This window comes from Poecile atricapillus, chromosome 1 (genome assembly GCF_030490865.1).
Source record: "Poecile atricapillus isolate bPoeAtr1 chromosome 1, bPoeAtr1.hap1, whole genome shotgun sequence".
In the NCBI taxonomy this organism is placed as follows: domain Eukaryota; kingdom Metazoa; phylum Chordata; class Aves; order Passeriformes; family Paridae; genus Poecile; species Poecile atricapillus.
The window spans coordinates 146,946,147-146,973,186 of record NC_081249.1 but is presented as its reverse complement, the minus strand read 5'-3'; the positions used below and the strand labels follow the sequence as shown (position 1 = coordinate 146,973,186).

Here is a 27,040-nt window from a genome sequence, read left to right as displayed (position 1 = left end):
TCAAGGAGGCTGTTAACATCCTCGGCTGAGCGTATTTCAGATGCTGCACACCTATCTGCATTGTGAGCCCTCACCCTAGACTGTCAATAAGTAGGCTTCCCTTCAAAGAGGATTCAGATGAGTTGAAAAAAAAATGCAAGGGAGATAAGTACCCGACAGCTTGGACAGGAGTTCATCAGGAGCTGTCTGAAGCACTGTGCAGATGCTTTGGCTCTGGAACTAGACTGACCCTGACATATCTGGTAGGGTCAGCAATATGGCTTTAGGGCTCTCTGCCTTTCATCTTGGAGAAAGGATTTAACTGAGAACTGTTAAACAAACAGGGCTGTTAAATGATTTATCAGATGTGGAGTAATGCTGCAGCCTTGCTCAGACCAAGAAACATTAATGTCTCCTTTTCCTTGTTGGTAAGGGTCCTTTGCTGTTTTCTGTGGACCTGTAGCAGTGTTTCTCTCCAAAGAAGAGGCTAACCTCATCCTGATGTCCAGCATTACAGAGAGAAAGCAGACATTCAGTGCATCCTTTGCAAACACACTCCAGTTGACACACCAGTCCTGCCTAGGCCAAAGCACCTGCTTTGCTCAGAGTATTGGGCTGCAGGTAACATGCACCCTGAGTCCCCCACAGAACAGCTGATTGACAAGCAGATGTAGCATGTCCCTGAAGTGCTGAAAAGCACAGTTCATCTCTGCTTTGGCAGACTATTAGCAGAAATTTGAACTTCAGTCTTTCAACCTAATCACCAGCCATAACTTCTCCATCAAAGTGATTCATGCACATGTAAACAGCCCAGCAGAAGAGAGTGAGAGATTCATGCCACCAAATAAACCAGCAGCTAAGACTTTTCTACCAAAGGCTTGTCTATATCCCTGCTCAGGTTACTGAATTTCTCTTCCATGATAGCAAAATGCTAATATGACACTGATTCTTCCTTATTGACTTGCCCTCCTTTGGAATGTTCCTGCCTTGGCAAACACAAACACCTATTCTTTGGTTAACCCAGGCACACCAATAGTCTATGGCTGACCATCTAAGGCAGATTTCTTGTGATCTCTTCTTGGTTTTCTAATGAGAACATCCAAAACACTAATCTCTTTCAAGCTGCAGCATAGTTTGAAACACCCTTCACCATGCTGCTTCCATTCATAAGCATTTCAGGAATGAAGTATTACTCATCAGGATCAAATTCATAGCCACAGCCTTCAGAGCCTTTGAGGGAGAAAATTAATACCTATGACAAAAAAGTCTGTCTGCTCATCCTGTTAACAAGGTGTCATGGCTTGGTGGACTGGGGAGCTCACTCTTTTTCCTGAATGGTGTTTTGTTTACTGTCATCCTCTCATAGTGACTCACATCTGTCAGGTGATCCAGACAAACATACTCAATCTTCATTTCATATCATAAGACTTGATTACCTATCAAGATCATTCTGCCTTTTCTCCCAACCATATCTAGTGGGTGGCAGAGGAAAGAAGGATCATCTCCAGAATTTCTAGGCTGTGACCAGCCTGAAGGAATGGGATGCAATGGACTAACAGTAAAGCCCCTCTTGTGACACATGCGACCTTGAAAATTTTTATCAGCTGCATGCAGGCCACTTACAACTTTCTTTTGTCAGAGATGACTACCAAGTGGAAGGAATACCCATATCTGCATTGCAATCCAATTTATTGCATCCAACACTTTCACCCAGGGCAACAGCCTCCTACATACACAAGGCAGGGACATCTACTGTATACCAAGAAAGTACAAGAAACTGGTTAAAATAATTTCTGACTTCTGCCAAGTTTCTATGTAGATAATTACTTGGAAAAGACTGAGGTAACAACAAATTAATTGCAACTACAGCCATCAGAAAGGGATAAGAAGTCTGTTTATGATATCACAAAAGGACTGTGAGCATCACAGGCAATGGAATAAATAGCTCTTTTTGTTCCATCCCATTAATGTAGAGCACAGTAGCACATTGTTTTTAACCTGTTGTGTAGAGACCCAGGGTAGACAGGAAACAACTTCAAAGAAATCTGTAGGCTGGCAGGAGTAAATTTGTTAGACAAAAGCTGACATCTTCAGTAGGAAAAAAAAAATAAAATGAGAGGCACACAAACATTAAAGGAAATAAAATTATTGTCCCCCCAAAAAATGGAGAGAAACAAAAACTTGGGTTCAAACAGGAGGTGGAAGCATATTTGAACATCCACACACAAACTGATGAAGGATAGTTCCATAGCTAGGATGCCAGACAAAAACTTGAGAGGTATTCACTGCTCTGCTATGGACATACCACAAACTTACTCCAGACCAGGTCTAAACTGAAATTTCATCAGCATGATACTACATTCACATTCAAAACCATGATCCTCCAAATTATTTTTTGAATTCCCATTTACCCTGAAGTGTTCCACACCATCATTATCAGCAATCTGAGTGGAAGACCATCCTATTCCACTACAGTGTGAGCTCCACACTCATAATAAAGAGTGATAAAGAGAGATAAAGAGAATCCCCAATAGAGAAGAAGATCCCAACTCTCCTTTAAAACACTGTTTGCTGCTGGAAGTCCACAAAGCAGGACTCACCCTGGGCTTCCCAATGGCAGCATTAGCATCTCTTAGCCAGGAGATAAACCTACCCAAGCTGAATCTGGATCCTTACAGAAAAGTCAAAAAAGAATGTAGGATTCCCCAGATTTTCTCACTGTGCAAGGGCTGTGTAGAGTCAAAATTACATGTTGTATAGGCATGTAAATTCTCACTCCTTTTTATTCCCATTCACTTGCCAAAACCAGTTGTGCCTATCCTGTGAGCCAACAGCAGATCAGAAAAGAGCAGGGTAGGGCCTGTTTGCACTAAGGAATCTATACTCCATGATGGCTTTGGTGGCACGTATTCAAAATGCCTCATAGAGTCCATGAGAGAAATCGATTGTGTGCCACCAACATTAGTTTGCTGTTGCAAAAAAAAAAAAAAAAAAAAGGAAACAAAAAATCAATATTTGTCTCCAAGCTTCTGAGAAGAGAATCTATTCTGCAGCATAGATGGGGGAAACCCTTTCACAATGTGAGCTTTTTTTCCTGGAGAGGTTCCAGGGCCCTTGCCTGGCTGGCAGAGTGCCTAACCAGCTTAGCTTAGGAAAATACTGGGAAACACAGATTCCTGCAGCTTGCAACCTGTCCTTTTACCCTACAGTTTTTGTCCTGTGTTGGATAAAACTGTTCAAATACAGTGCCAATGTCATACAGTGTCTCATCTCTCTGCACTTCAGACAAGTAAATAGCAATGTGTGCATTTTTGCCATCATTGTATACTGTCTCTGCTCTTCCAGCACACCTACTAAAGAATCACATTGCAGTGATATCTCTAGATTATAATTTAAGGGATAAAACAGAAAGCAAGGAACCTGAATATAGCAATGATAAAATGTAAAGCAAGGACTATTTCATTGAGAAGGGAGCTGTCTCAAGACGGGGTAACTGTATAATCTAACTCAATGCCAAAATGGGTTGTTGGAATAATTATCAACTACAAGGCCCAAAAGTGATACAGAAACACCAATCAGGGAAGTTCAGACAAAAAATTGTTTACAACCCATGACCCAAGGGCTTCTATGATGAGTGACTGTAGCACTATTTCAAATGACCAAAGATAGTAAATGTGAACAGCTTAGGAAATGAGTAACCATTTCTTATTGCTGGCATTTACCTACTGGATGCTGACAGTGTTTTAGGGATACAATTGCTCCCCCAGATGAAGATGCAACAAAATGATTAGTATGTGCAACATGCCACTGTGGCTGGGAACAAATTAAAAAGCTGTGGGAGTATCTTAACAGCTCTGATGTAATGTGCTCTGCTTTGGTTTGGCTGGGGGGTACAGGATGTTTTATTTTTTGTTTTTCTTTTCCAAGAATTCCCTCTGTTTTTATTTAATGAGCAGCTGGCTGTGCAGCTCCAAAAGCATTTAATAGCCATCCCTTGCTGAAAGACAGAAATGGCTGTTAGAAGCAGTGCCTGGCAATCAGTCATCAGCATTTGGTACTATGAAGATAGGGGTTTGTGTGCAAACCCCTTCAGAGTAAAACGGGGGTGTTTGTCCCTTCAAAGGGGCAGCCTCTGTGCTTGTCACACACACACCATTGCACAGGGAGAGGCACAGACCTGACAAGTGAAGGAAAACACTGAGTTGATTTCTTTGGAACCACTAAGCTGTCCTTCCTTTCTTCTCCTTAGCCCCTCCTCATAAACAGTACAGCATGTGTTGGACTAGCACTCAGGCTGTCCTAAGTACTTCCTTTCTTCTGGGCACAACAGTGATTTTACACTTGTATTAAAGCAAATCTTTTGTGCTAGCCTGATGTATGTTACATACATTTAGAAACAGACCTGAAACGACTCAAGAGATTCAGACAACTGCTTCCTTCACAGACTTGCATCTTACAGTATCTCCACATCTGAAATGTACCCAGTAAGATCAGGAACTGAAGGAGAAAAAGGAAGATAAGGAAATACTTCAAGAAGACCAAAGAGGAGAATGTGTCTTATGTAACAAGTTTCTCTGGGAATATTCCTCCCTCTGTCTCCTCCTCACCACCCCCATTAGTATTTATTTCTATAAAAATCCATTAGATACTGCAACTACATCTTGGCTCCTATTTGCTGCAGTGAAAAGAGAAAGGGTTGTATATTTGTACCATGGAGTGCAAATGGTGCTGTCTGCCAGATCCCTCAGAGAGCTGCCAGATATTTCTCCTGCATGCAGAGCAGACATCTAATCTGAACTATGGCCAGGCTGACATAGGAGAAAGATGCAAGCACTGTGATGCCTCACCTAGCTCACAACATCCTCTAATATCAAAGCCCTCTGCTCTTAGAATAAGCTGTTCCCCTAGACTGCCCCTTCTAAGGAGCTTCTAGATGCCCAGATATCTTTGTAGAAAAACAAAGCCTTATTTGCCCTTATGAGGTGGGCCATTGTCAGCTTTCTCAAAAGCAGATTGCAACTCATTTCTGGAAGTGAAGAAGCACACTCCAAGCACACCCCTCTTTTGATTACTATCTAAAATAAGAGCACATGCTCTTAATAGGACACTACATGCAACTCATATTCCATACTGACCCAGAAATTCTTCTCAGAGAACCAGAAACCTAAAAAAGGCATCACCCTCTTTCCAGAGTGATCCACAATGCAGAACAAGGGCAAAACCCCATTCAGTTGGTCTCAGCTTTGATACAGACATGAGTTGCATAAATGATTTAGGGTATTGTACAGCACACATGGATTTCAGTTCCCTTGAGTTGCTTTTCTGCAAGTCCACTCATGCAAGCTAAGGAATACATATGGTCATAAAGCCATAAATTAAGCTAATTATCCAGTAAAACAAGGGAAAATAAAGATCTCTATTCCTATATAGCAGGGAAGTAATCTGGACACTCTTGCAATGAAAGTCATGCAGGTGATGAATGGATAGATCTGAGACCATTCAGTTCCCACTCCATATATCTGCCTTCTCCCGAGTTAGATGGATGCATGCAAGAGGTAAACAGATTCATCAAACAAATAAGATCAGCAGCCCAGCCTGATATATTTCATCTTATGTGAAAGTTCCATTTGCTCTGTGAAGTATGAGTTCAGTAGCATTTATGTAATTCATTTTACTGTGCTTCCCTTTAACACCACAATAATCTTGTTTAGCCTCTCTTACTGGAAGAGGCCACAAAGGGATAAAATCCCCAAAATAATATAAAAATGGGCATCATGGCCAAAGGACTGCTTGCATGACAGGGAGATCTCAGGAGTGGTTAGTGTCACCAGATGGAGTTCATAAACCAATCCCTCTTTGCATGCTTCCTATCAGATCTAGATGAGAAGTAGCTCGTAATCTCTTTGGAGCCAAAACTCTTTCCCTGGCTCCTATTTGCAAAGTGTCTTTGTGAAATATGATGGAATCCCAGTTCATGGCTGAGGCTCATAGCTGGTATCACAAATGAATCATTAACAGCAGGACAAGGCAAACACCAGCATACAGCAAGCAGGAGAGTACTACCTCCTTGCACAGGAGAACATCAAGAAGACTTCACAAGCAAACAGGACATATTTGCTCATGCACCACACAGGCAAAAGTAAATACAGTCTGTATGTGTACAACAAAGCCTTAGAGAACAGCAGTGTTTTAACCCTCTGCTTTCCATTAGGTGGCCAGCTAGCTACAAGCAAACGTGCCCAACACTGCGTACAAAGCCAACAATCAGTCTCCTTTCACATATGCTATTTTAGCAATCAAGTCTAGAAACAAGCCCAGTATTACACCAAAGGTTCAGCACTGCAGATTGGTCCTTGGCAAAACTCCTTATAGGAACAATTTTCTCCTAATCATACTCTTCCAGAACATGGTGACTTACACAAGCATGCTACTGAATCCCTAGAAATGCCTTTGCTTTCTGTGGCAATTACTAGCCTGCTCAGAGGACAGCCTTCTTCAGTAAGTAAACCACAGCAGGTGCAAATGTTTTAACTCTCAGCTTACTTTATCCTCCAAAGTGCATTTGTATGTGGTGAACAATGAGAGTAAACACACAGCTTGGTTTGCTACCCCGCAGCAGCAATGTCCAGGTATCCACGTGTGAGAACAGTGCTGGACAGAGAAAAACTAGCCAGCAATGTCCCTTTTTTCTTCACTCTTTGTAAAAAAAGACCACCTACTGTGACATGAGCTTCATTTCTAGTTTGTGTAATTGTATAGCCATGGTTTCTACTTCACTTGAACATTAATACCATGGCATGCATACCGTGTTTGCAAATACCTTCCTTTCATTCCCTTCCAACTCAGTCCTAGCAAGTCACATACTCTTCATCTGTTTGATCAGATGGCACTACAGAACGGATGTGAGCAAGACCAGCCTGGTGCTGAATTGCTGTGCTGGTGCCAGTCCTAAAGAAAAACACTCATGAGAGAAAGAATGCCAGCTAGGTTCAGCAGAGAGATGGGATGGAGAATAACATGATTCACATCACAAGTGAGCCTTTGGAAGACGGTTGAAGTAAACAGGAATTAGTCTTGAGTTTTAAAGCTTTGAGAATAGCCAAGATTCTGGAAGCATTCAGATGCTGTGTTTCTTTGGCATGTGGAACTGCTTGGCATTGTGGCACTCAAATCTTCATTCAAGTGCAGTCAAAATTAAGATTTTGGACATCACGAACCCACAAATTAGGGGTGGGAGAACCCAAATGTCCAGCAGAGAGGGCTGCAGAGAGCACTTACTGATCATTCCTCACTCAAATTGTCTCAGAACCCTGTCCTTTCAAGAGTAGATGAAAACATTTTCACTTTTAGCTTCTAGACAGACCAAAAAAACCCAGAAGAATAGCCCCTCCAGTAACATTTATTTCTTCAATCCTTCCTCCAACAAGTCAGAAGAGAAGTCTTTAGGGCCAAGTGATAGCAAAGCTGTAAAAGGAGAACTCAAACCTGACACCCACTGTTGCAGAAAAAAATAAATTCAATCTTTCCATCAGAGTTTTCTTGCTTCCACCTAAATAAAACTGGTGAGATTCCCATGCTGGAACCTCACACTTTTATTTCTGTAGAAGTAGGAAGAGTGAGGAAATCAAAAGAGGACTTAGCTTTCCACCACTAGGTAATATACCTGCAAGCTATCGGCAAGGGCTGTTAATACAGAAGGTCACATTTGCTCAGGAAAACTGAATGGAAGAAAGAGCCATAGAGGCCCAGTAAAGAAGCAGAGGTCAAGCTCAGAGAATCCCCAGAGCTAAATTCATGTGAATGTGTTAGAAAGATGTGTCATATATGCTTGTGCTGCTCCAGTCTGGCTGTTCTTATGTTTATGTGTTCTCTGCTGTGAATAAGAATAAAAACATGGAAAGGAAACCTTGGAAATACAAGGAGGGAGGTGTTTCAAAGATGAGCTTTCACCTGTCTGAAAGGCTGGGCAAGCCTTATGAACCTGTGGAAGAGAATCTGCCTCACACTTTGATAGTCAGAATACAATTTAAGCAAAGGTTTTGAGATTACGCTGTAATTGCCCAATTAGCTCTTGCGTGCAAAAGGGATTCTCTTCTATTTATTCATATCCAGCAGGGCAGGAATCCAAAGCTTTCTGCCCACTGTGGATTTGCTCTTCCAATTCATTAGGATTAATTTCTTCACCACCCACACAATTCACTGAATCTCTTCCTCCCCTCCTGCCCCACTGCCACCTGTCAAAGTCATAAAGATGATTGGTGCTCCTTAAAAGTGGCACAGAACATCTTTATCCATCTATTTACTGGCAGATGCTTCCTCCCCCCCTGCTCCTTTGCTAGACTGCTTCTTTCCAAAAGCCTGCAGTCTGTCAAGCTGCCCCCAGAGCACATATGTGCATGCAGTGTTTAACCACATCACCTCCTGTAACCCATGTTCTTATCTCCTCAAAATCCTAGGTAGCATTTTATTTTGTCAGGTACCAAGTTAAACAAGAATACTTTCAAATCTATTTGCCATCAAATTAAATGATAACCTATGTAAACAGGTCAGCATAAAGACTTCAGGCTTGTCTAGAGCAATTGTTTTTATTTCTAAAGCAGAGGATAAATTTTGGTGGATTAACAGGAATGTAATCCTGTTGTCAAGTCATTGGGCAGAACCGCGACTGTTTCTCGTTTACCTCCTCCTATCTCAGTCCAACGCTTATACAGATTCATGGAGAAAAAGGGGGGGCATTAATTGTTCATGCTCTGGCTCATTTACCCTGCTTACTAAGGGACACCTTTTCAGAAAGCCTCTTGAATTGTATTACCAGAAATGCTCTGTAAATTAATTGGTTTGGAAAGAACCATCTCTGATCCTGTTGGTGTCACAATATGACATGAAATCCTAGGAGTTTTCTTTCAAATGGGAAATCATGATAACAACAGAGGGCCTGCACTTTGATTTTGAAAAGACTGAGTGCTGGAAGAGTGCTTCTGACCCACAGTTCCCTTCAGTGCTGGAAGCTACTGAACTCCATCAAAGGACAGCACAGGTAAACTGGAAAGCCTCAATAAAACGCTTTGCTTTGAAATATCTATCACAGTCCTTAAAAAGAAATCAGACCATTTTCAGCAGCCACAGCTGGAGAAGAGTAAGAACAGTCTCACAGTCCTAACTCCACACCAAAACCCAAGGGACTGCACAAGTTACCTAATCACAGAGTCATAGAATATCTCAAACTGAAGGGCATCCATCAGGATCATCAAGTCCAACTCCTTGCTTCTCCCAGGACTATCTAAAACCAAACTATATCTAAAAATGTCCAGGCACTCCTTGAACCATGTGAGGCTGGTGCTGGGACCACTTCTCTGAGGAGCCTGTTCCTCTGGCCGATCACCCTCTCAGTGAAAACCTTTTTCCTACTGTCCAGTCTGAACTTCCCCTGACACAGCTTCATTCCATTCCTCATGTTCTATCATCAAACAAGTCAGCCTCTGCAAGCCAGTGCCTCAGCTGCAGATTGGGAACAACAGCCTATTCCTTCTCCAGGGAAATAATGGCAAGTACACCAGAGAAGACTGAGAAAGGATGATGCCCTGGAGTGGAAGAGGCTAAGCAGATCCCTTGGGTGTCCTGTTCCAGTCCCTGCAACAGCAACACAGCATGGAGATATATTTGCTTTAAATTGTTGAGTATCATCAGCAAAGTCCAGAGCACAGAAGTGCTCAGGGGAAGCTAATGTATCCTGTCACGAAGCACAGCACGCAGCCCCCTCATGCTGCATTGTTCTCTTACCCACTTCTGCATCTTCCATCCCTGGAACAACATCCACCACGCTGCAGTTTGCGTGCTTGCAATTCACACATCATCATCTTGAGTTGCCTGGGCTTTCCTGGCAGAACTAAATGAATAGCAAATTGAGTTCTGTCTTTCCCTCCCCCTTACTTCACTCTCCCCTTGCTTTTGTACATGCTGAAGTAAAAAGCTTCCTCTGACTCAGATTTCAGCTGTCACAGATTTCAGCAGTTTTCTCCTAGGAAGTCTGGATGCTAATGACAGAAATAGCAGCTGTCTCTAAATACTTCATCTGCTGTCTGTGGTCAAAGGGCAGTAAAGGCTAAGGCCAGGAGCAGGTGTGGTGGGTGACTGCTTCAGAAAATTCCCACCCTCACCAGGCAGGCTCTGGTCAGAAGGGATTGGGACCACTACCCCCTGATTGACAGGAAGGCCAGGGACAGTTGCCAGGGCAAACAGGAGGGATGGAACAAGAGGGCATGTGCTCAACCAGACACAGGTCAGGCAGCCAGTAGGATGTAGGGCTGCTGCCCCTCAGCCCACTGCCCAGAAACCCTGCTGCTGCCTCCCATTCCTATGGGAATCTTGTCCACCCAGAGCATGACAGAAAGTAGGCAGAGTCCTGAACACCCAAACATCCCATAAATAGGGCATCTTACAGGTGAGATGACTTAAGGCAAAGAGTGGCCTTAAAGACCAAGTGGCTTGCTAGAAATGTAATTGAGATGGGAACTAGGACTAAAGTTTGGGTATTTCTCTTTCTCAACATCCAGTGCTTTACTCAAAATGAAGGTTTGGCTGTTCTCGGCCAGAGTCCAAGGACATGCTTTGTTGGCAGCATGACACAATCTGTTTAGAGCTTTTTGATCCCCACATGTTCAAAGCGCTTGTACTTTGCACAAAACATTGTGGTGTCATTGAACACAATGTTATCTTTGAACTGAAAAGGAGGGAAAAAATCTCCATCTATTATTACATGTAAATAAGAGTTGGCCTTCTACATAGTATCTTAAAAAAGAATGAAGGAAGAGTGACTTTGACCTTTGATGTCCTAATTATTGATAGTCTACCATCAATTTACTCAGACAAAAAAGCATCCCATCAGATCCACTATAATTTGCTTCACTCTGCATGAAGACATGCTGGGGTAGAAGGAAGGGCAGAGGGGAACATAGAGGTACATGAGGACCTAATCATATCCTAGGGATCCTAAAGAGCACAATTTAAGTCACGTGTATCATCCTGTCTTAATGGGTTCACTTACCTGCAACACCCAAGGCTTCCCACAGGAAGATTTTAAATGGTAGCAGGAAAGTGTAATATTGCCTCAACCAGAAATAAAATGTTGGTACCATTCCAGTTACATTAGAATTGTCCCAGACAGAAGGAATTTGGTGTCAGGTTCTCATGTCTGAATATTCCCAATAGTAAGAAGTGCCTTGAGACAAATTCAGTGATTTTCTTCTTCCACACCTACTCTTTGGTCTGTCTCTCTTCTCAGTCTCTCTTTTAGAATAGCACAGAAGCTGAATCAGAGTGCAGGTAAGCCCTAGAGCTCCATATAACCTCAAGTGTCTCTCTGATTCTAAGAAATGGCAAGCAGCAGCATACCACAGAGAGGCACAACAGCCAGCCAACAGTCATAGAAAATTAGCTATGCCACCCAGGATTTAATAGCCCAGCAGGTATATTTTAGGGAGCTAAATACTTGTTCAGGAGGCATGTTCCTAGTAGGTAGGTGTTCATGATGGGCAATATATCTGTAACTGCACTAGCATTACAGTTCTCATCACATGCAGTGGTACAGCACCAGTTCTGTTGTCAGACCCATGAAAAAAGCTTAACTTTCTCTTGTGTTTTCCCAGGCTGTACATTTATTGTCCTTGCTAGTACCAGGTCATCTGGTGTGGGCTCAGATAACTCAGATAACTATCACTTCTGGGTGCTTAAGTTCTTTGACAGAACAACAGCTTTACAATAATGAGTGGCAGAACGCTAAAACTTTCTGACTTGACTGATAAAACATTTCTCCATGCTTCATGGGCAGTTCAGATGCTTGACACGAGGGATATTGTGATGATTAATAATTAACTGGCTGGAGAGACTGGGAGCTCAAGGACAGATGCTTCCCATCTGCAGTCTCCTGGAGCTGAGGCTGTGCTTTTCAGGAGAGAGGGAGGGGAGCTGGTAGGGTGAAAAGGTGACAAGGTTGGTGTGCCCCTGGAAGTCAGCAGCCTTTTCAAGATATTTTACTTGTATCTCCCAACACAGAAGAAGGTAATATCCTGCTCCTCTCCAGGTGCCTTTCACTCTCCCAGGCACTGGGGGACCAGGGCAGCAATGATCTCTGCCAGTTCCTGGTGTCAGCTCACCTAAATGAGATGCATCATTAGAAGCTGCATTCATGTATTTAATAGGCTTGAACATCAGCTTTAATGAGACACCTCTGAAATCTCAGGAGAGGTAACAGACAGTTAGAAATATGCTTCAAAGTCCTCTGGGAATGAGAAGTAAAATCCAAGTTTAGAGGTACCAAGTACAGGATTTTTAAGTACCTGATGTGTTAGAGACTATTAAATTGTTCTTTACACTAGCTTTAAAATTTCATCTGCATAAATTTCTTTGATCCACGAATGCCTTTAACTGCATTAAAATTAGTCAGAACAGCAGCTGCAATAGGCACCGAACTGCAAATCTCAGAGTAATTACACATTACAAAGGGAATCCTTGAAGCATTTCAATAACATGCCATATTACAAACAGCATTTGAAAAGCCACAGATGGATGTGTGAGCCTCCTAGCAGAGATAGATTTGGATGGTAGGATGTCACTTTTACTCCAGCTTGCTTCCTGCTTCCTTGCCTTTCTCTCAAGAGTAGAGGGAGATTCAAAGAGCATTAAAAAAGTTTTAGTTGATCCTGTGCAGTGAAAAACTGAAAAAGAGGTGTGTAAGGAGTCTCTTCCTCCCCGTGCCCCTTCTCTTTTACCTCCCAATTCAGCTCTCTGGTGATGTGTTCCTTCCTTTTAGCTCTGCCTGAACAAAAGGAACAGAAGACTACATGCTCAGCAGTCAGGGGGATGTATAACCAATCTAATTAACACGGTGCTGTGATGAACTCCTGCCTGTCCTCCCTTGCCCCCAAGGGTATCCTACCTGTTTGCCAAGGCCTCTGGCTACCATGATGCAGAGCATCTCCTGCCAACAGCACTCTGCCCAGGGGAGGAGACATAATTTGACCCAGACAGTAAAAACAACTGAAATTTTTGTGGATCCATATGGTTTGCATTTTTTTTCATCCTTCCAGAGACTTTCGCTCAGCAGAAGTTACAGCTCTTGTTTATATTATGAGACATATAAGGGGGAAAAAAAAGGATTTATAGTATTTCCTTCCTTCCCAAGAACACCTGAGCTTGAACTGGACCCATTTAATTTGCCCCATTTCTTCTTGGCTTACACTGTAATTCACCCATTCTGTTTCAATTCAGTACAACCTATTCCTCAATGCCCTGTCCCCCAGTATTCTTGCAGTAGCCAGCAAGGCACAGTGCTCCAGCAGTAGAAAATAGGTCTATTCCACATCCCAAAGAACTGCCAAAGAGAAGATAGCCAGCTGTCTTGTATAACGAGCAACCATAAAAATTAGAGTGAATAAAAGTACAGCAAATGGCACTGCAATCAAGAACAATGAATGTTAGAGCTGGAGACAGATGGTGGGTGGATTTCAGCTTGGGACATGCATTTTTAGCTCTGGCCTCCACAGATTTGGAAATCTTCAGCACTGCCTTCCCCTCTTTCCACAATCTCCATCACAGGGTTGCTCCAAAGCTTTAATAGCCCTTGAATTCTAAGTGCTGGGACAGATTCAGAAAAAAAGCTCCACAAGTAACTGAATCTGCAGGCTAGGTAGATAGGTAAGGAAGAAAGGGCAGAAAAGATCCTCTCAGCACAACAAAGCCTGACATCTGTCTAAAAATGCCCTGATTGAAAACAAACCAGTAGGAGGAGGGAAGAGCAAGGTTGACCTCTTAATTCCCAGGAGGGAATTTCTGCTTGTTCTTAATAGCCAGGAGCCCAGACACTTGTCCAGGAGGGTACAAACCAACTTTCTAACAACCTCAGCCTGCCAGAAGGAATTTGACTCTCCACCTACCTCAGAGAGAAGCAGCCTGGTCACCCTATCATAGTGTATCTGGAGTCCAGCTTTCTCATTCCTTTGTGGTGAAGCAGTTTTAGAATTGTATAGAGAATAGATTACTTTAATATAAAATACATGGGCTACAGAACAAGTGTGAGTAGCACTATAGCTTGGCTCCAGCCAGGACAACCTCCTGGAACAGCTAGGACTCACTGGAAATATTCACTCTTCTGCTAAGTGAGCATATCAAACAATACAGAAGTATTTTCACACAGGAGACCCAAAACAAGCAAATTCAGTTTCCTACTGTCTGCTTCTCTGGCAGACCTGTGTGAAGGGGCAGTTGTATTTGAGTCCCCCAGGGGTTTTAACCTGGTCTCTGTCACCTCAGATGCATCAGCACACTAAATGGAAGAAGCCAAATGCAGAGTTAGTACTGTTACTGCCCCAGCACATAAGCAGCACTCATGACAGAACCTCTGGGTATGTCATGCCATCTCAAATGCCCTAAAATAGTCAAGACATCTCTTCAAGTTGATAGCTATGAAAGAGGATCAATACCTCAACCTTTCCTGAGAGAAATCCAGAGGTCAGCCAAATATTCTAAAATGTCCTTTTGTATCGATGTTTGCAAGTGGAGCCTTTGGTTTTCCAGATAAGTGATTTGCTAAGAAAGCACCCAAACCCTGCCTGAAAATACCACAACCTAGGCCTCTCCTTATGCAGCTAGAGCAGACAGCTGAGGCTCTTGCCCGAGGTGCTGCCCAAGAGTAGAGGTTAATGACAGAGGTAACAACTTATCAGATGAATCCCATGGTTAACCTCTTGCTCCTCTCTTTCTATCAGTTCTCACATTCACCAGGCTAGTCCAGAGCTGGGGGAGATGACAAATACAGGGCAATTATAAAATCATCAGCTCCAAGTAATCCCAAGCGGAACAAGACATACAGATGAGCCAAGAACAGATGTCTAGGAGAACGTTGTGTACCTAAGGAAAGTTAACCTATGGCAAAGCCTGTAATTCACTCTGGAAGGTTACACTGGGCTCCTCATACAGTCTAAACCCTGAGGCAACAATCAGCATCTAGGAAGCTTGTTTTCTTGCATCAGGATTCATTAAGTCACTTACTAGCAGTTATTGAAGAGAATAGCAAAGGGGTTGATAGTTCCTTGGTTTAAGTATGACCATATGGAGAGCAAAGTAACAGATCCATGGTTGAAGGTTCAGCAAACCATGTAATCAACAGAGCTTGCACTGTGCCAGGTCCTCCCTTTCCCAGAGATGTGGATCTATCAGGAGTCACATGTATTGACACACACTGAGTGAACACACACAGTGAAGGCACAAAACAGGCTGAAATGCTTTCAGCATTTCTAGCATCAGACACTTGCTTCTGTAGATCAGCATTCCTACCTATCAGAGATCATTTATTTCTCACAGATTCTCTTCATCCCTTATCATTGCTTTTCCAGAGACCTTAAGACTAATTGTTTAAATATTAAGTTACCAATTAAAACGATTTTCCAGTCTTAGGATGCAGCCTCATATTTTTCTCTGAGATGAGAAGTCTCACAGATTCACATGCTGATAGATAAAGCTCTGAAGTGAGGAGATACCTGCTTTCTCTGCTCTGTATCTCTCACACTCAAAACCACCCAGTGTTTACCTAGAATTGTAGCATTTTTTTTTCTCTTTCCTAACAGTTTGAGTCTACTTTTTAGAGAAAGATTCATTAGACTTGTGAATTTTGGTTTTTTGCTTCCCCAGCAGAAATATAGATTTATTTTTTTTTTGTATTGATTGGTCTCTTCCTCCCTCCCCAGCTTCAGCTACGTCACTTTGGCATAATGACAGGAACAAGAGGGACTGAAACAAGCAGAGAATTAGAATAAGGGCAACTCAGGTCACTAACATAGCTTTCAGCCCTAAGACACCCATTTAAATTCAGTTCATTGCACTAATGCACAACTACATACCTGCCGATCACCACACTTAGAAATGGATCTGACAGCTGTTCCAACTTAGTAGCTCACTAATGCTCAGCTCTCCCCTACAGAAGCTCCCACTGCATGTTTAACTTAGTCCCTGTGGGCTGCCTGAGTAGGAAGCTGATGACCAGCTGAGCCATGACACCAGAGCAGCTCAACCTATCCACTAGGGATGAGGTACAAAAGCCAGAAGGGTCTGCTTTGCTACTGCTAGCATAAATTTATTTGTTAGGAGAATGACAGTCTCCAGTACTGTCAACACATCAGTTTTCATCAATAGTAAGATGGGTTTGCTTGGTTTGGGGGGGGTGTTATTTGTTTGTTTTAAGGAATAGCCAAGTAAAATAAGGAACCTTGACAGCCTAGTGAGCCAGAAGCTAAATCTTGCTGACAGAAGTGTCATGTTCTAAAAGAAGTCTGCCTTTCTGTAAGGGAAAAGCCCAAAAAGCACCAGTGACTAAAATCACTGGAAACCAACTTCCATATGGTTTCAAGAGGAAACAATCATTTCTCTCAGAGCTGCTCAGAGCCAGGCCAGGGGATTGTGACTTTGCCTGTAGAGGGGCTTAAAGAACAGCTTCCAGTAACAGCAAAAGTAACTCTGGATCTTCCATATCTCTGGGTTAGAGCTGACCTTACTTTGAGCCCCTGGGATTACCTGAAATCCTGCACAGGAGTCTCCTGACTCCACAAGAGTTCAGGCTGCCTTGAAATGAGTGCCTTAGAGACACCAAGTCACACTGTCACCTGCAGGAACCCACTCAAGAGCACTGATGTGGGAACTGTGGGCTAATGACAGGATCTGTGAAGCTTTGCTCCAGAAGACAAGTTCAGACATCTTTTAACACTGTTTTTAGCTTTCCTAGGTTCTCCTTAGGTTTCTTACACTTGCTGATGTAAAGGAGAGAATCTTGTGGAGCAGTTTTCCTAAGGCAAGCAGGACTAGCAGAAGTGACAACTCCCGTGTTGCCCTGGATGCATCAGTTCAAGTCAGTCCACTGGACAACAGAGCTTGATTCAGTGAGCTTGCTGATGGGATAAATGCCGTGTCTGGAGAGAGCAATGCCCTCTCCAGTGTACAGTCAAGAGACTGCTCTTTAGACATCTCATGCATAAGGATACAGTAGGCAGTGACAGGGCTGCAGTGCTGGGGAAGATCTGCAGTAACAAGGACAGGTAGCTGGCTTGTCACCCTGACAACATCCAAACAGACTGTTCCCCTGATGGATAACACATCTCCAAGCTGTTGCTAAGACAACAAAAATTCACTTATTATGCATAAATGGGCACACTTCATTGCTGGACTTATTAACTTGGGCCATGCCGCTTTCTCTTTGTCTTCTTAATTGATTTAAATCGGATGACATGTTTGGATTCCTTCTTCTTGAAGGAAAGGACTCAGCTGCAGCTCAGTGTAATAGTTTTTTTAATCTTTTCTTCCTCCAGTTGATTTCCTGTCTCAAAGACACAAGAGAGGAGGGATGTCTAGTTGCATTTCGTCATCTCACAGGCTTGAAGCAGGCACTGACTACAACACAGTGCTCAGCATCACCAAACAGCTTTTCTTGTCCCTCTGTTCTTGCATTCAAGCAGGGCAAGGGAGCATTCCCACTCTACTACCCTGCCTGAGGTCAGCCTGTTGCCACTCAAATGAAATGCATGCAGTCTAGGAGGAAAAGAGAAGAAGAAACAAAGGCTGGTTTTCCTCACCTGCATACACTGCCAGGCTGCTCAGCTTGATTTATTTGAGACCTCTAATGTACTGCCATCAAATTTGCCATAACACCTTTTTTAAAAAAAAAAATATTGTTGTTTTTATTTTTTAAAGTCAAGAGCATTTGCACTGGGGATTGTTGTACCCAAGAAAACAGAAGCATTCTGGACACACCTCTCATATCTTGGGCTCAGGACCCTACTGTTATCCAGCGAGAGAGCAGCTTTTCTTGCACTCCTCTCACATTCCCAGCAGGGTCTATTTAGGATCTGTGATCTTTAACCAAGAGTCTTCCCAGAGAGTTTTTGGGCCCATAACAGAAAGTATCATAATATGACACAAGAGTGATTTTGAACCCTGAACCTATTAAGCAGCATATGCATAGTCGAATAATCTAAACACAGTCCTAAGAAACAAACCCAACCAAACCAAATAAAAAACCAGCACAGAAGGCCAACTCAAAGCTCCAGGAAGACACATGAAACAAGCACCTTAGGGCTGCCTGATCCCTCACACTACCACCCTTGAGCAGCACTGAGTACTCCTAGAAAAAAAGAACATTTAGCACTCCTGTGGGATATGCTATAGCACTGTGGGGAACCAATTTCCAGACACCAGGCCCCTGTTAGCTCACCACTCTGCTTTGTTGTCCAGTACCCCGTGCTTGATATGGTTTGCACACAGTAGAATGAGTAAGAATCTGGATAAATGAAGAGTCAGTGGTAAAGTAAAATGCTAAACACAAAATCTCCCCCTTTTCCTTCAGGAATTTTAGGATTTATCTTTGAGTTAACCTCCACAACAAGCCTGTGAAGAAGATTAAAACACCCCATATTTTCCCTAGCCAGTTCTTATTCATGGAAGAGGGAATTCTTACAAGTTTTGTGACTGGTCACAGAATAAATAAGAATATGGTGCACCTACCATGGCCTTCCAAGAACATGGCAAACTTTTGAGTGAACAGTGTGTTTTGGAGAACTGAAATGATTCAGATTTGACTAATAATTTTGGCCAGAGATGACTCACAAATATCTGAAGGAAAATCAAAGCATTTAATTATATATGTATATATATATATATGTATAAGGAGTTGCCAAGGAGTTGCCAGATTTTAATTAAAATCTCCCAAATGCACCATTTTGCTTTTTGCTCTCTATTTGTTAAACACATTCAATGTGGTCAACATATGAAGGAGAAAAAAAAATAAAAATCCTAGTGACTGTTTATTAGCTAATCGTTCAAGACCACAAGTTCTACTATTGACCTAGAGCAACCGCTCAGCTCATCACAGCAAGAAATTTCACAGCTATCCATTTACTTGAAAAAAATTCCCTTTTCTCTCCATGTGGCTTCCTGGAATACGAAACAGAGCCAGGTGATGCTGTGCTCCTCCACACACAGCAGCCCACAAACACCTAACAAGCAGCACAGAGATGGGGCCACCACCTGCACCAGGACTTTTCACTCTTCTGACTCAGTCAGCTAAGAGCATCTGAGACTTTCACCTACAGTAAGCACAAACACGTTCACATTTTCCTGAGTAACTAGACTTATTCTTCACTCCAGAGAGATAATAACATGCTCCATGATCTAGTCAATGCTTTAAGACAATCACTTCACAGAATGAAGTGCTTTGCTTGAAATCCTGTTGCTGTTTCTGTAGCAGGCTCAAAGGCTCCTTATGTACTGAAGACAGAGGCACAAAGAATCTCTCTCCCTTCAGTCCATCCACAGTGACCTGAACATTATTTCCCTCTCCAGAGGGAATGCCAAATAATGTCAGTGGAATCAATGGAATAACTGTAGGACAAGGCTGAGTAAGAGAGCCCTGCTCTCGTTCAAACAGACCCTACATCACTGCTCGCTGGCTCCCTGCTAACCAGGGCTCTCATTCTCCTCCGCAGCACATCTCAGGGGCTCATTTTCCCCAGAAGAAGGAGTAAGGAAAAATGCCACTAGATCAAAACAACAGTTTTCATGTTATCAGATTCAAAGACAGGGGAAAGTCATGACAACCTCAGCTGTAATAAAAGAGGGACAACAGTGTTATGAGTATCTTCGTCTCTAATATGAGAGCATGAATGTGCTATGCAATAAGCTGAAAATATGAGAGCCCCCAAACTTGAATCTCTGCCAAGCAAACAATTTTTAGTGGAATATGTTTAGCTTGTTAAAGATTCAAACCCAGGAGATAATTGCAGCTACTCTTCTGCCTGACTGAAGTGGGCAGCATTTATTAATGTACAGTGACTAAATAAACTATTCCAACATAAGCCACAAAGACTTAAAGGGTTGAGGGAACAGGGTAATATCCTGACTATAAAAAGTCAACCCTGTGCCTGTGATCTAAGTGATCTGTTCCATGATAAACAGCTTATTGAGGTAGACTGGGAGAAAGAGAGCTGCAAGTTATGAAAGGGAATTTGATTTGTCCCTCTGAAGGCAAAGTGGTAACTGACTAATCTGTGCAAACTCTGTCACAGATTTTACAGACCTAGTTATTTCTTGCAGGTCTCTCAACCAGCAGTTGGCTTAAATTAAGTCCATGCAACAGCTGAATTCAGACTGGCAAAGAGATTCATCAGTGATCAAACCCATGAACCGTGTCGTCATTCTATGTTCACACTTACACATTAAATCAGAGTTCAGTATCCTGCATATCTACTCTTTAAACTGTCCTAATTGAGCAGCAAAGTCCACCTGTCCTGTGTGTTTTGCAAGTGTCCAGCTGTGTACAAGCTCTTTGGCAAGAGACAGGATATAACCACCCTGTGTGCTGGCAGTGAAGAAAGGTTGCTTTTGATGTCAATATTCAGAACACTTGGAATACCCAGTGATTTTTGCTCCATTATTTTATGCTGAAGAAAACAAGCCTACAAATAGATCTACCTGCTTCAGCAATTTATGCAAAACACCTCATTAAATATAAGCACTTTTTTTCCTAAAGAAGCCTGCTACATATCCAATGGGTAAAAGCATAAATGGCTATAATCTTTGAATACATAAGACTACACAGAGTGGGTCTTTCATGGCTGCATAAAGCCTATAATTGAACTTCTGCCCTAGGGATAAGTTTTCCTGCAGTGTAAGTGCTTCCAGTTTCCATACGGGGATCATGTTCTTTGTCAAGAAAGCAGAGATTTACATCCAGTTAATTGGTGTTCCCAGCTGTCTTTTTTTGTTGTTGTTGTTGGGTTTTTTCCACTGAGGCTAGTTTTCCAACAGTCATTCAAGCATTTGTGCTCATTTCCCAGTTCCCCCGCAATTCCCCACCACAGTGTAACAAAGTGCAGATTTTGCATGGCTACATTCCAGACTTTGTGGTGTTAAAATCATAGCAGCAATGGAAAAGCATGGAGTATCAATAGTCATAATGTAGGATTTGAGCTACAGGTGACTCAGTGGTAGTCAAACAGATGCTGTATGAAAATAGAATGGTTTCTGTGTACAGACTGGTTAACCCATGGAGTTAATACTTACACATGAAGATTTCCATGGTTTGCTAAGCAGCAAAAACTACTCAGTCTGAAGAAAAAATCATGACCTCAATTCTCTTCACTGTGTCTGGGTGTCCATCTCAGAACACAGTGATCATGAACAGCAAGCTCCTTCTGCCTTAATTACTTAAGGCTTTGTGTCTGGTGTCAATCAATCAAAGACAAAAAGGTAAAGACCTTTTATCCACCCAGTATTTGGTTCTCTTCAGCTCAGTGGTGAAACATTCACTGATTTGGGATGGATCAACAGTGGCTGAGAGAGGAAAGCTTAGGCCATAGTCTGCTGCAGAACAAACTAAAAACATTGCAAGGAAGTCAGTGGATATTATAACACAACTCCTTTATTTTCCTCAGAGGATTAATGATGAACTCTTGTGCGTGCATTTGCAATGTGAGTCCCTTGTTATCACGCGTAACTTATTCCAGTTACCAAACCTATTGGTTGAAGAATATCTCAGGGGAGTTCACAGTTCAGGCTGCTAAGCAACTGACCAATAAACACTCAAGACCAAAGTCTTGGGAAGGATTTTACACCAACTCACTCAATTTTACCAGTAATAGCTTTGGAAGAGGCAGTACACTGCACTTGTGCTTCTTGGACTGCTCACCAATGCAGATTCAGTCCTACCTAAATAACCCTTACCACTCACTCTTCCCTCAGAAAACAACCCACCTGTTTTAGTTCACGAATGATCCCTTGATTCTTGTGATAAAAAGACATTTGACTTTTACAGCAACCCACTTCTAATCTCTTTGGTGTCTGTTCTCTGGATTTCCCCAGCAGGGAAACCCACACTATTCTGTGGGCTTCCTGGTAAAAGTTGTCACTGCCTGATGAAAAAAAGCAAACATATGCTGTAATCCTAAAGGTCTAGAGCTGGATATTTAGAGCTCAGTCAGCACCTTACTGGGCCTTGTAAGGTCGTATTTTCCCCAGAAAGGTTCATTAAATTTGTGGAAGATTTGAAAACTACGTTTTTTTAATCATTAGTTGGCAATCAAAAAACAAAGGTGAAACACAATCATCAAAACACTCCTTGTGTTGAACATGCCTCTCCTCAGCTGCTGTCAGACCAGCAAGCCAATAGGCTGTGCCAAGACGTCTTCTCTTTGGGAGCTTGTGCCAAGATTTGGACCTTCTGATTTGCTAGCACACAAAACACCCACTCACATTCCCCCTTGCAAGAAGAGGTCAAGGAAAACCACTTGCTACCCCTGTGAACTTTCAGGAAATACTTCTGAGAGGTATGTGCCCATGCCCCTTTCTGGGCTGAAACTTCACCAGACAATTTCTTACTCTTCTTGCAATTAACCTTCAGAGAGAATTATTAACTACAATCTTATGCATATGAGGAATTGATCCAGATTATTAGAAACTATGTCCTTACTGCAACTCTACAGCTGTTTCTCCTCCTTAGCTGAAATCCTGACCTCCACAGCCTAGTAATGTTTCTTCACTCAAAATTAAAGGACAGCAATCTCTAACACAGACGGAGGTGATCACATTTTCTTCCTTAAGTGGAGCACTGGAAATGAAAAAGTCTCACTCATTGCTGCTCCTGAAAAATCCTGCAGAAAATCTGGCACAATACCTGTAATCTGGCCCAATATCCTAAACATTAAACAAACAAACAAACAAACAAACAATCAGGGTCAGCATCATCTCTGACATGAGAAGATGATAGGCTTAGATGAGGAGTTTGGGCCAGGGAAGAGAGGGAAGGGGAGGGAATCAGCTTCTCTGGGGATTTGTGCTTGGCTCCTCTTTGTACAGTGCCTGCCCTCCAAGCATGAACTCCCACCCAGCCCCACTGCCCCCCAGTCAGTAGTGTTTCATACTCACCATGTCATAAACATTCAGAATCACTGGTTCATTTGCCATTGTTGATTGCAGTAGAGGCTGGATTAAAACCTTTCAGTCCTTGCCAGATGTATGTTGATGCCCCCAGGATATGCTTTTACCCTGAGCCAGATAGAAGAAAATGCCTCATCCTACCGTCACTGAAAGAAGGAGCATGGAGGGAGGAGGAACGGAGGGAAATCTCACGGCTGTGTGTGTGTGTGTGTAAAGTTGGTTGCAGGGAGGCAGAAAGGCCTGGGTTGGATTTGCTAGTTGTATAGGGCTTATTTTAGCCCTCCAAGCCGTGACACATCCAAGGTTTCTTTGTAACTCTATAGTGCACCTCGAGGTCTGTAGACTCATACACCACTGTAACCAGGCACCGTCCAAAGCTCATAAATCCCGATCCACAGAAGACAGATTCTGAGCCCAAATACCAGCCCTCTTCTGGCACCGTGAGCAAGGTGGGTGGCAGTGCGTGCAGGGAGATTTCTCGGCAGAGCTGAGTGCCGCTACCGCAGCTGCAGTACGCAGGAACCCGGGGCACCAAGGCACGGAGCGGGGCCGGAGCGAGCGCCGAGCTCCCGAACTCCCTCCCGCCGGGAGCCCGGAGGCACCCGGGATCTGTCCGTGGTGCTGGGCTTGTTCCTCCCGGAGCCGGGATCTGTCCGTGGTGCTGGGCTTGTTCCTCCCGGAGCCGGGATCTGTCCGCGGAGCTGGGGCCGGTCCGCTTAGGCACTCGGTTGAGGGTTCTCCGCCCCTGGCAGGACATGGTGAAGAGGCTGTGCCAAAGGGATTCCAGCGCGGGGCTCGGCGGTGGGAGGAAGAGGAGGAGGGGGCTGGCTGCCCCCGGGGCAGAGAGGGGATACCGCAACCCCCATCCTGCCCACGACGTGCAGGCAGACCTGGCGTCGGCGCCGAAGTTAGAAGGCAGCTCTTCGAGGAAGATGACACGGGATTAACCGGACTGGGGCTGGAGGGAGGAAGATGCCGAGCGGGCGCTGCTTCCAGGCAGGGTACGAGGCCAGGGCTGGACACACCAGCTCTCCGCGCTCTGCTCTCCGCAGGGCCAGTCCTTATTTCGCGATCAGCTCGTCCCGAACCGGGCAGCTCCTACTGACTGACAGCCGAGGGAACCTACCCCGTCCTCTGCTGGCTGGATGAATCGCTGCACGGCACACGGTGGGAGGGCGGGGAGGGGACCAAGCGACTGGGCAGGGCGAGTAGTTTCACTTCTGGCAGCAGCCGGGTCTGGAGCTTCTTCCTGGAGCTACTTTACACTCGTGTTAGGACCGTGAAGCTCTGCAATGTCCTGCCAGCAAACACTCCCCTCTGACCTGGATGTGAGAATCAATTATAAAATGCACTGCGGTAAATTCATCTTCCTTTTGCTCCTCCTCTCTCTTTAAAGCGAGAGCAGAGTCTGTGATGGTGCTGCGAAAGAGTGCAGCTGGGAGAGGGACAAAGGAGTTCCTGCTCCCAGAGATTTGCAGTGGTGTGGAAATTAGCACTCCGACCTTAAACATTTATACACAACAGACTTCTGAAGCAGGAGGGAAAAAAAGCAGGGATGACCTCATCTGATTTGGAGGCGTATCTGAGACTGAGGCTCCCTGCCAGCTCACAGCCAACCAGATCTGAATGAAAATTGCAGGGAGCCCGTTACATCAGCAAAGCCCAGCATGCCTCAGCCCTGTTTTCTGCCACATGGGAACCATCCCGTCCGGAGAAGGGCTCACCTCCCTTTGTCAGGAGAGGAAGGACAAGACCATAGAGCTGCAGCCTTATAAAAGACTTGTTAAACAGTGTGCAGGAGAATTTCTAGTGGAGGCAGGCAGTAAGAAAAGGAAGTGAGTCCATGTCCTGCATAGCTAAGTGCCAGCCCAACAAAGTCAGACACAAAATTTTTCTCCAGACATTGCCAAAGGAGATGCAGAACTGCTTTGCCCTAGTATGCATTTTGAAAGTGTAAAGCCACAGCTCAAGCTTGGGCACGATGACATGCAACATGGCAGGGACCCCAGCACAGTAATTTCATCTGGACTAGTCATTCCATGGGTGGGCTGGACAATTTCACACACAAGGTACAGGGACCAGCACCCTGACTTCCCCCCTATTCCTAGCTCTCCAACCCACAAACTCAAACTGTGCCATTAACCATCCATCTAAGCAGCCTGGGTCTGAAGGAGCAGTTTGTGCAGGTGGGTAAAGGTGCTTCCTCCTCCTTACCACCTCAGAGTCCAGATACTCCTCAGAGGATAGACTGAGCTCCCACTATCATTTTAAAGGCTATGGAGCAATGGAAATCTTCCTCTGTGAGAGGCTAAGCTGCATCATTCATGCCCTAACTTGTGAGACAAACCGCCCACTGAAACCCAGAGGCTCCTGCTAAACTGCCACAAATACTCTGAGACTGTGACTTTTGGATATGTGTCCTGCTCTAGAGATGGTGATGTTTTAAGGAGACTTGAAAAGAGAAGGAATAGCTGATATTAGACTGATGTAACTGGGAAAGAAAAGCAGCACTACAAGGTCTTCCCACACTTACCCACATTCTTATTTGCTAAATTAACTCCAATGACTGCTGTGCTCAGAGTTCACTAAAATTAATTCAAAACTTAAATCAGATACACATTCCAGAAACAGACATCTATAAATACTTAGGATTTGGGGAAGGTGACAGGCAGACACATATTTTGATGCTTTTTCCTGTAAACATTTTAAAATTAATCACCTAGGGAAAAAAAATAAGACCAGAATTCCCTAAACTTTAGAGACAGAAGAAGGTGGAAATTAAAACCCAAACATATCTTTAAACTAATCATATTGCTTCAAGAGATCAAAGCCAGTCTAAATGTGCATTTGTTATTTAAAGGCCTTTTGCTGTAGGAGAGACAGTAAATATCACTTGCCCACTAAGAACTGGATTTTCTCCCTCTAACTTGAAACAACTGTGAGAGCAACATTACAAATGTCATTGCTTCAGGCTCCCTTTTCTGCCCCTTCACAGAAAGAAGTTGTTCCACATTGTGACTTATCAGTGTTTCAGTGATCCTTCGAAAATTCCTTTTTTTACCCTGTTCTATTCTAGGCAATTTACTCTAGCTCCAGATAGAAAGGATCAATCTGAATTCAAAGGGCTCATTAATATGAGTTGTTTTACAGTCACATAAACTCTTCTCAAGGCTTGGTTTGCTTTGAGCTGTGTTGAAGTGTTTCATCAACAGCTCAGGCTGATACCAGTTGAGAAAGTGAATGTCTCTATTTCAGGAGCATGACTACAATCCCACAGATAGCCTCGCTGCCTGCAGGCACCAGAGCCCATATCTTGTGTTGTAAAAACATTACAATATAAATGAATTGCAGATACAGAGGAAAGGGAGATTCTTCTTACTCATTAGAGCAGCTGGAACTAGAGCTCTGGGTTGTGTTTTGAATTCTTCTTTTAATCACTCATGATGGTTTTAGGACAAAGCACGCACATTTTTTCCATACGTACACCTAAAGCTAGACAGCACCTTCATTCACATTTAAGCAGCCTGTTGCAAGCCAAATTTTTTTCATATTTCTAGCACTCCATTTAAAGGGATTCACATATTTATCTGTTGTCATGCCCACATTATTACGGTATAAGCATGCATGCACCCGCAAGGATCAGTGTCTAGAGGAGACAAGGTGGTCTTATGTGTGTTCTTTGACTAAGAAAGAGATGAAAAGGTTAAAAGGAAATTAGTGCTGCTGCCCAACATGGACTGAAAAAACAAGAATCAGGTATAACCTTAAGGAATTACCTGGTACATTAAGCAAAGCAGTCAGTAGCCAAGAACTTCAGCCACCTCCTCCAGGTCCCAGTCACAAAAGTGGCATTGCTGGACACTGTAAACAGAGCTGAGACATTCTACTTCAAGCAAGAACAAAAGAACAAGAGTGCATCAGAGAAATAACGGCTGCATTAGAGCTGATGGTCTATCTGTGAGTTTCTCTACTTGTGTTGCTATTCAGGAATTCTAGTTTAAATTAACACCTTTCCTTTATCTACCCTCATGCACTTTTAAAGGCTCAGAAGCAACCCAGCAGACAATGGGGCTTTCAAGCATGTTTCACA

General features: G+C 43.4%; 1 protein-coding gene across 1 annotated transcript in view; it reads right to left on the bottom strand.

Moving 5' to 3' along the window:
* LOC131588223 (deubiquitinase DESI2-like) overlaps window positions 1–22,976 on the bottom strand; it is a 51,701-nt gene extending 28,725 nt beyond the window's left edge. Inside the window, exon 1 of the mRNA XM_058856909.1 lies at window positions 22,939–22,976. Within this exon, the coding sequence (XP_058712892.1) occupies window positions 22,939–22,941 (3 nt within the window). The 5' untranslated portion in view covers window positions 22,942–22,976. The remainder of the gene's footprint in view (window positions 1–22,938) is intronic.
* Window positions 22,977–27,040: the final 4,064 nt, after the last annotated feature.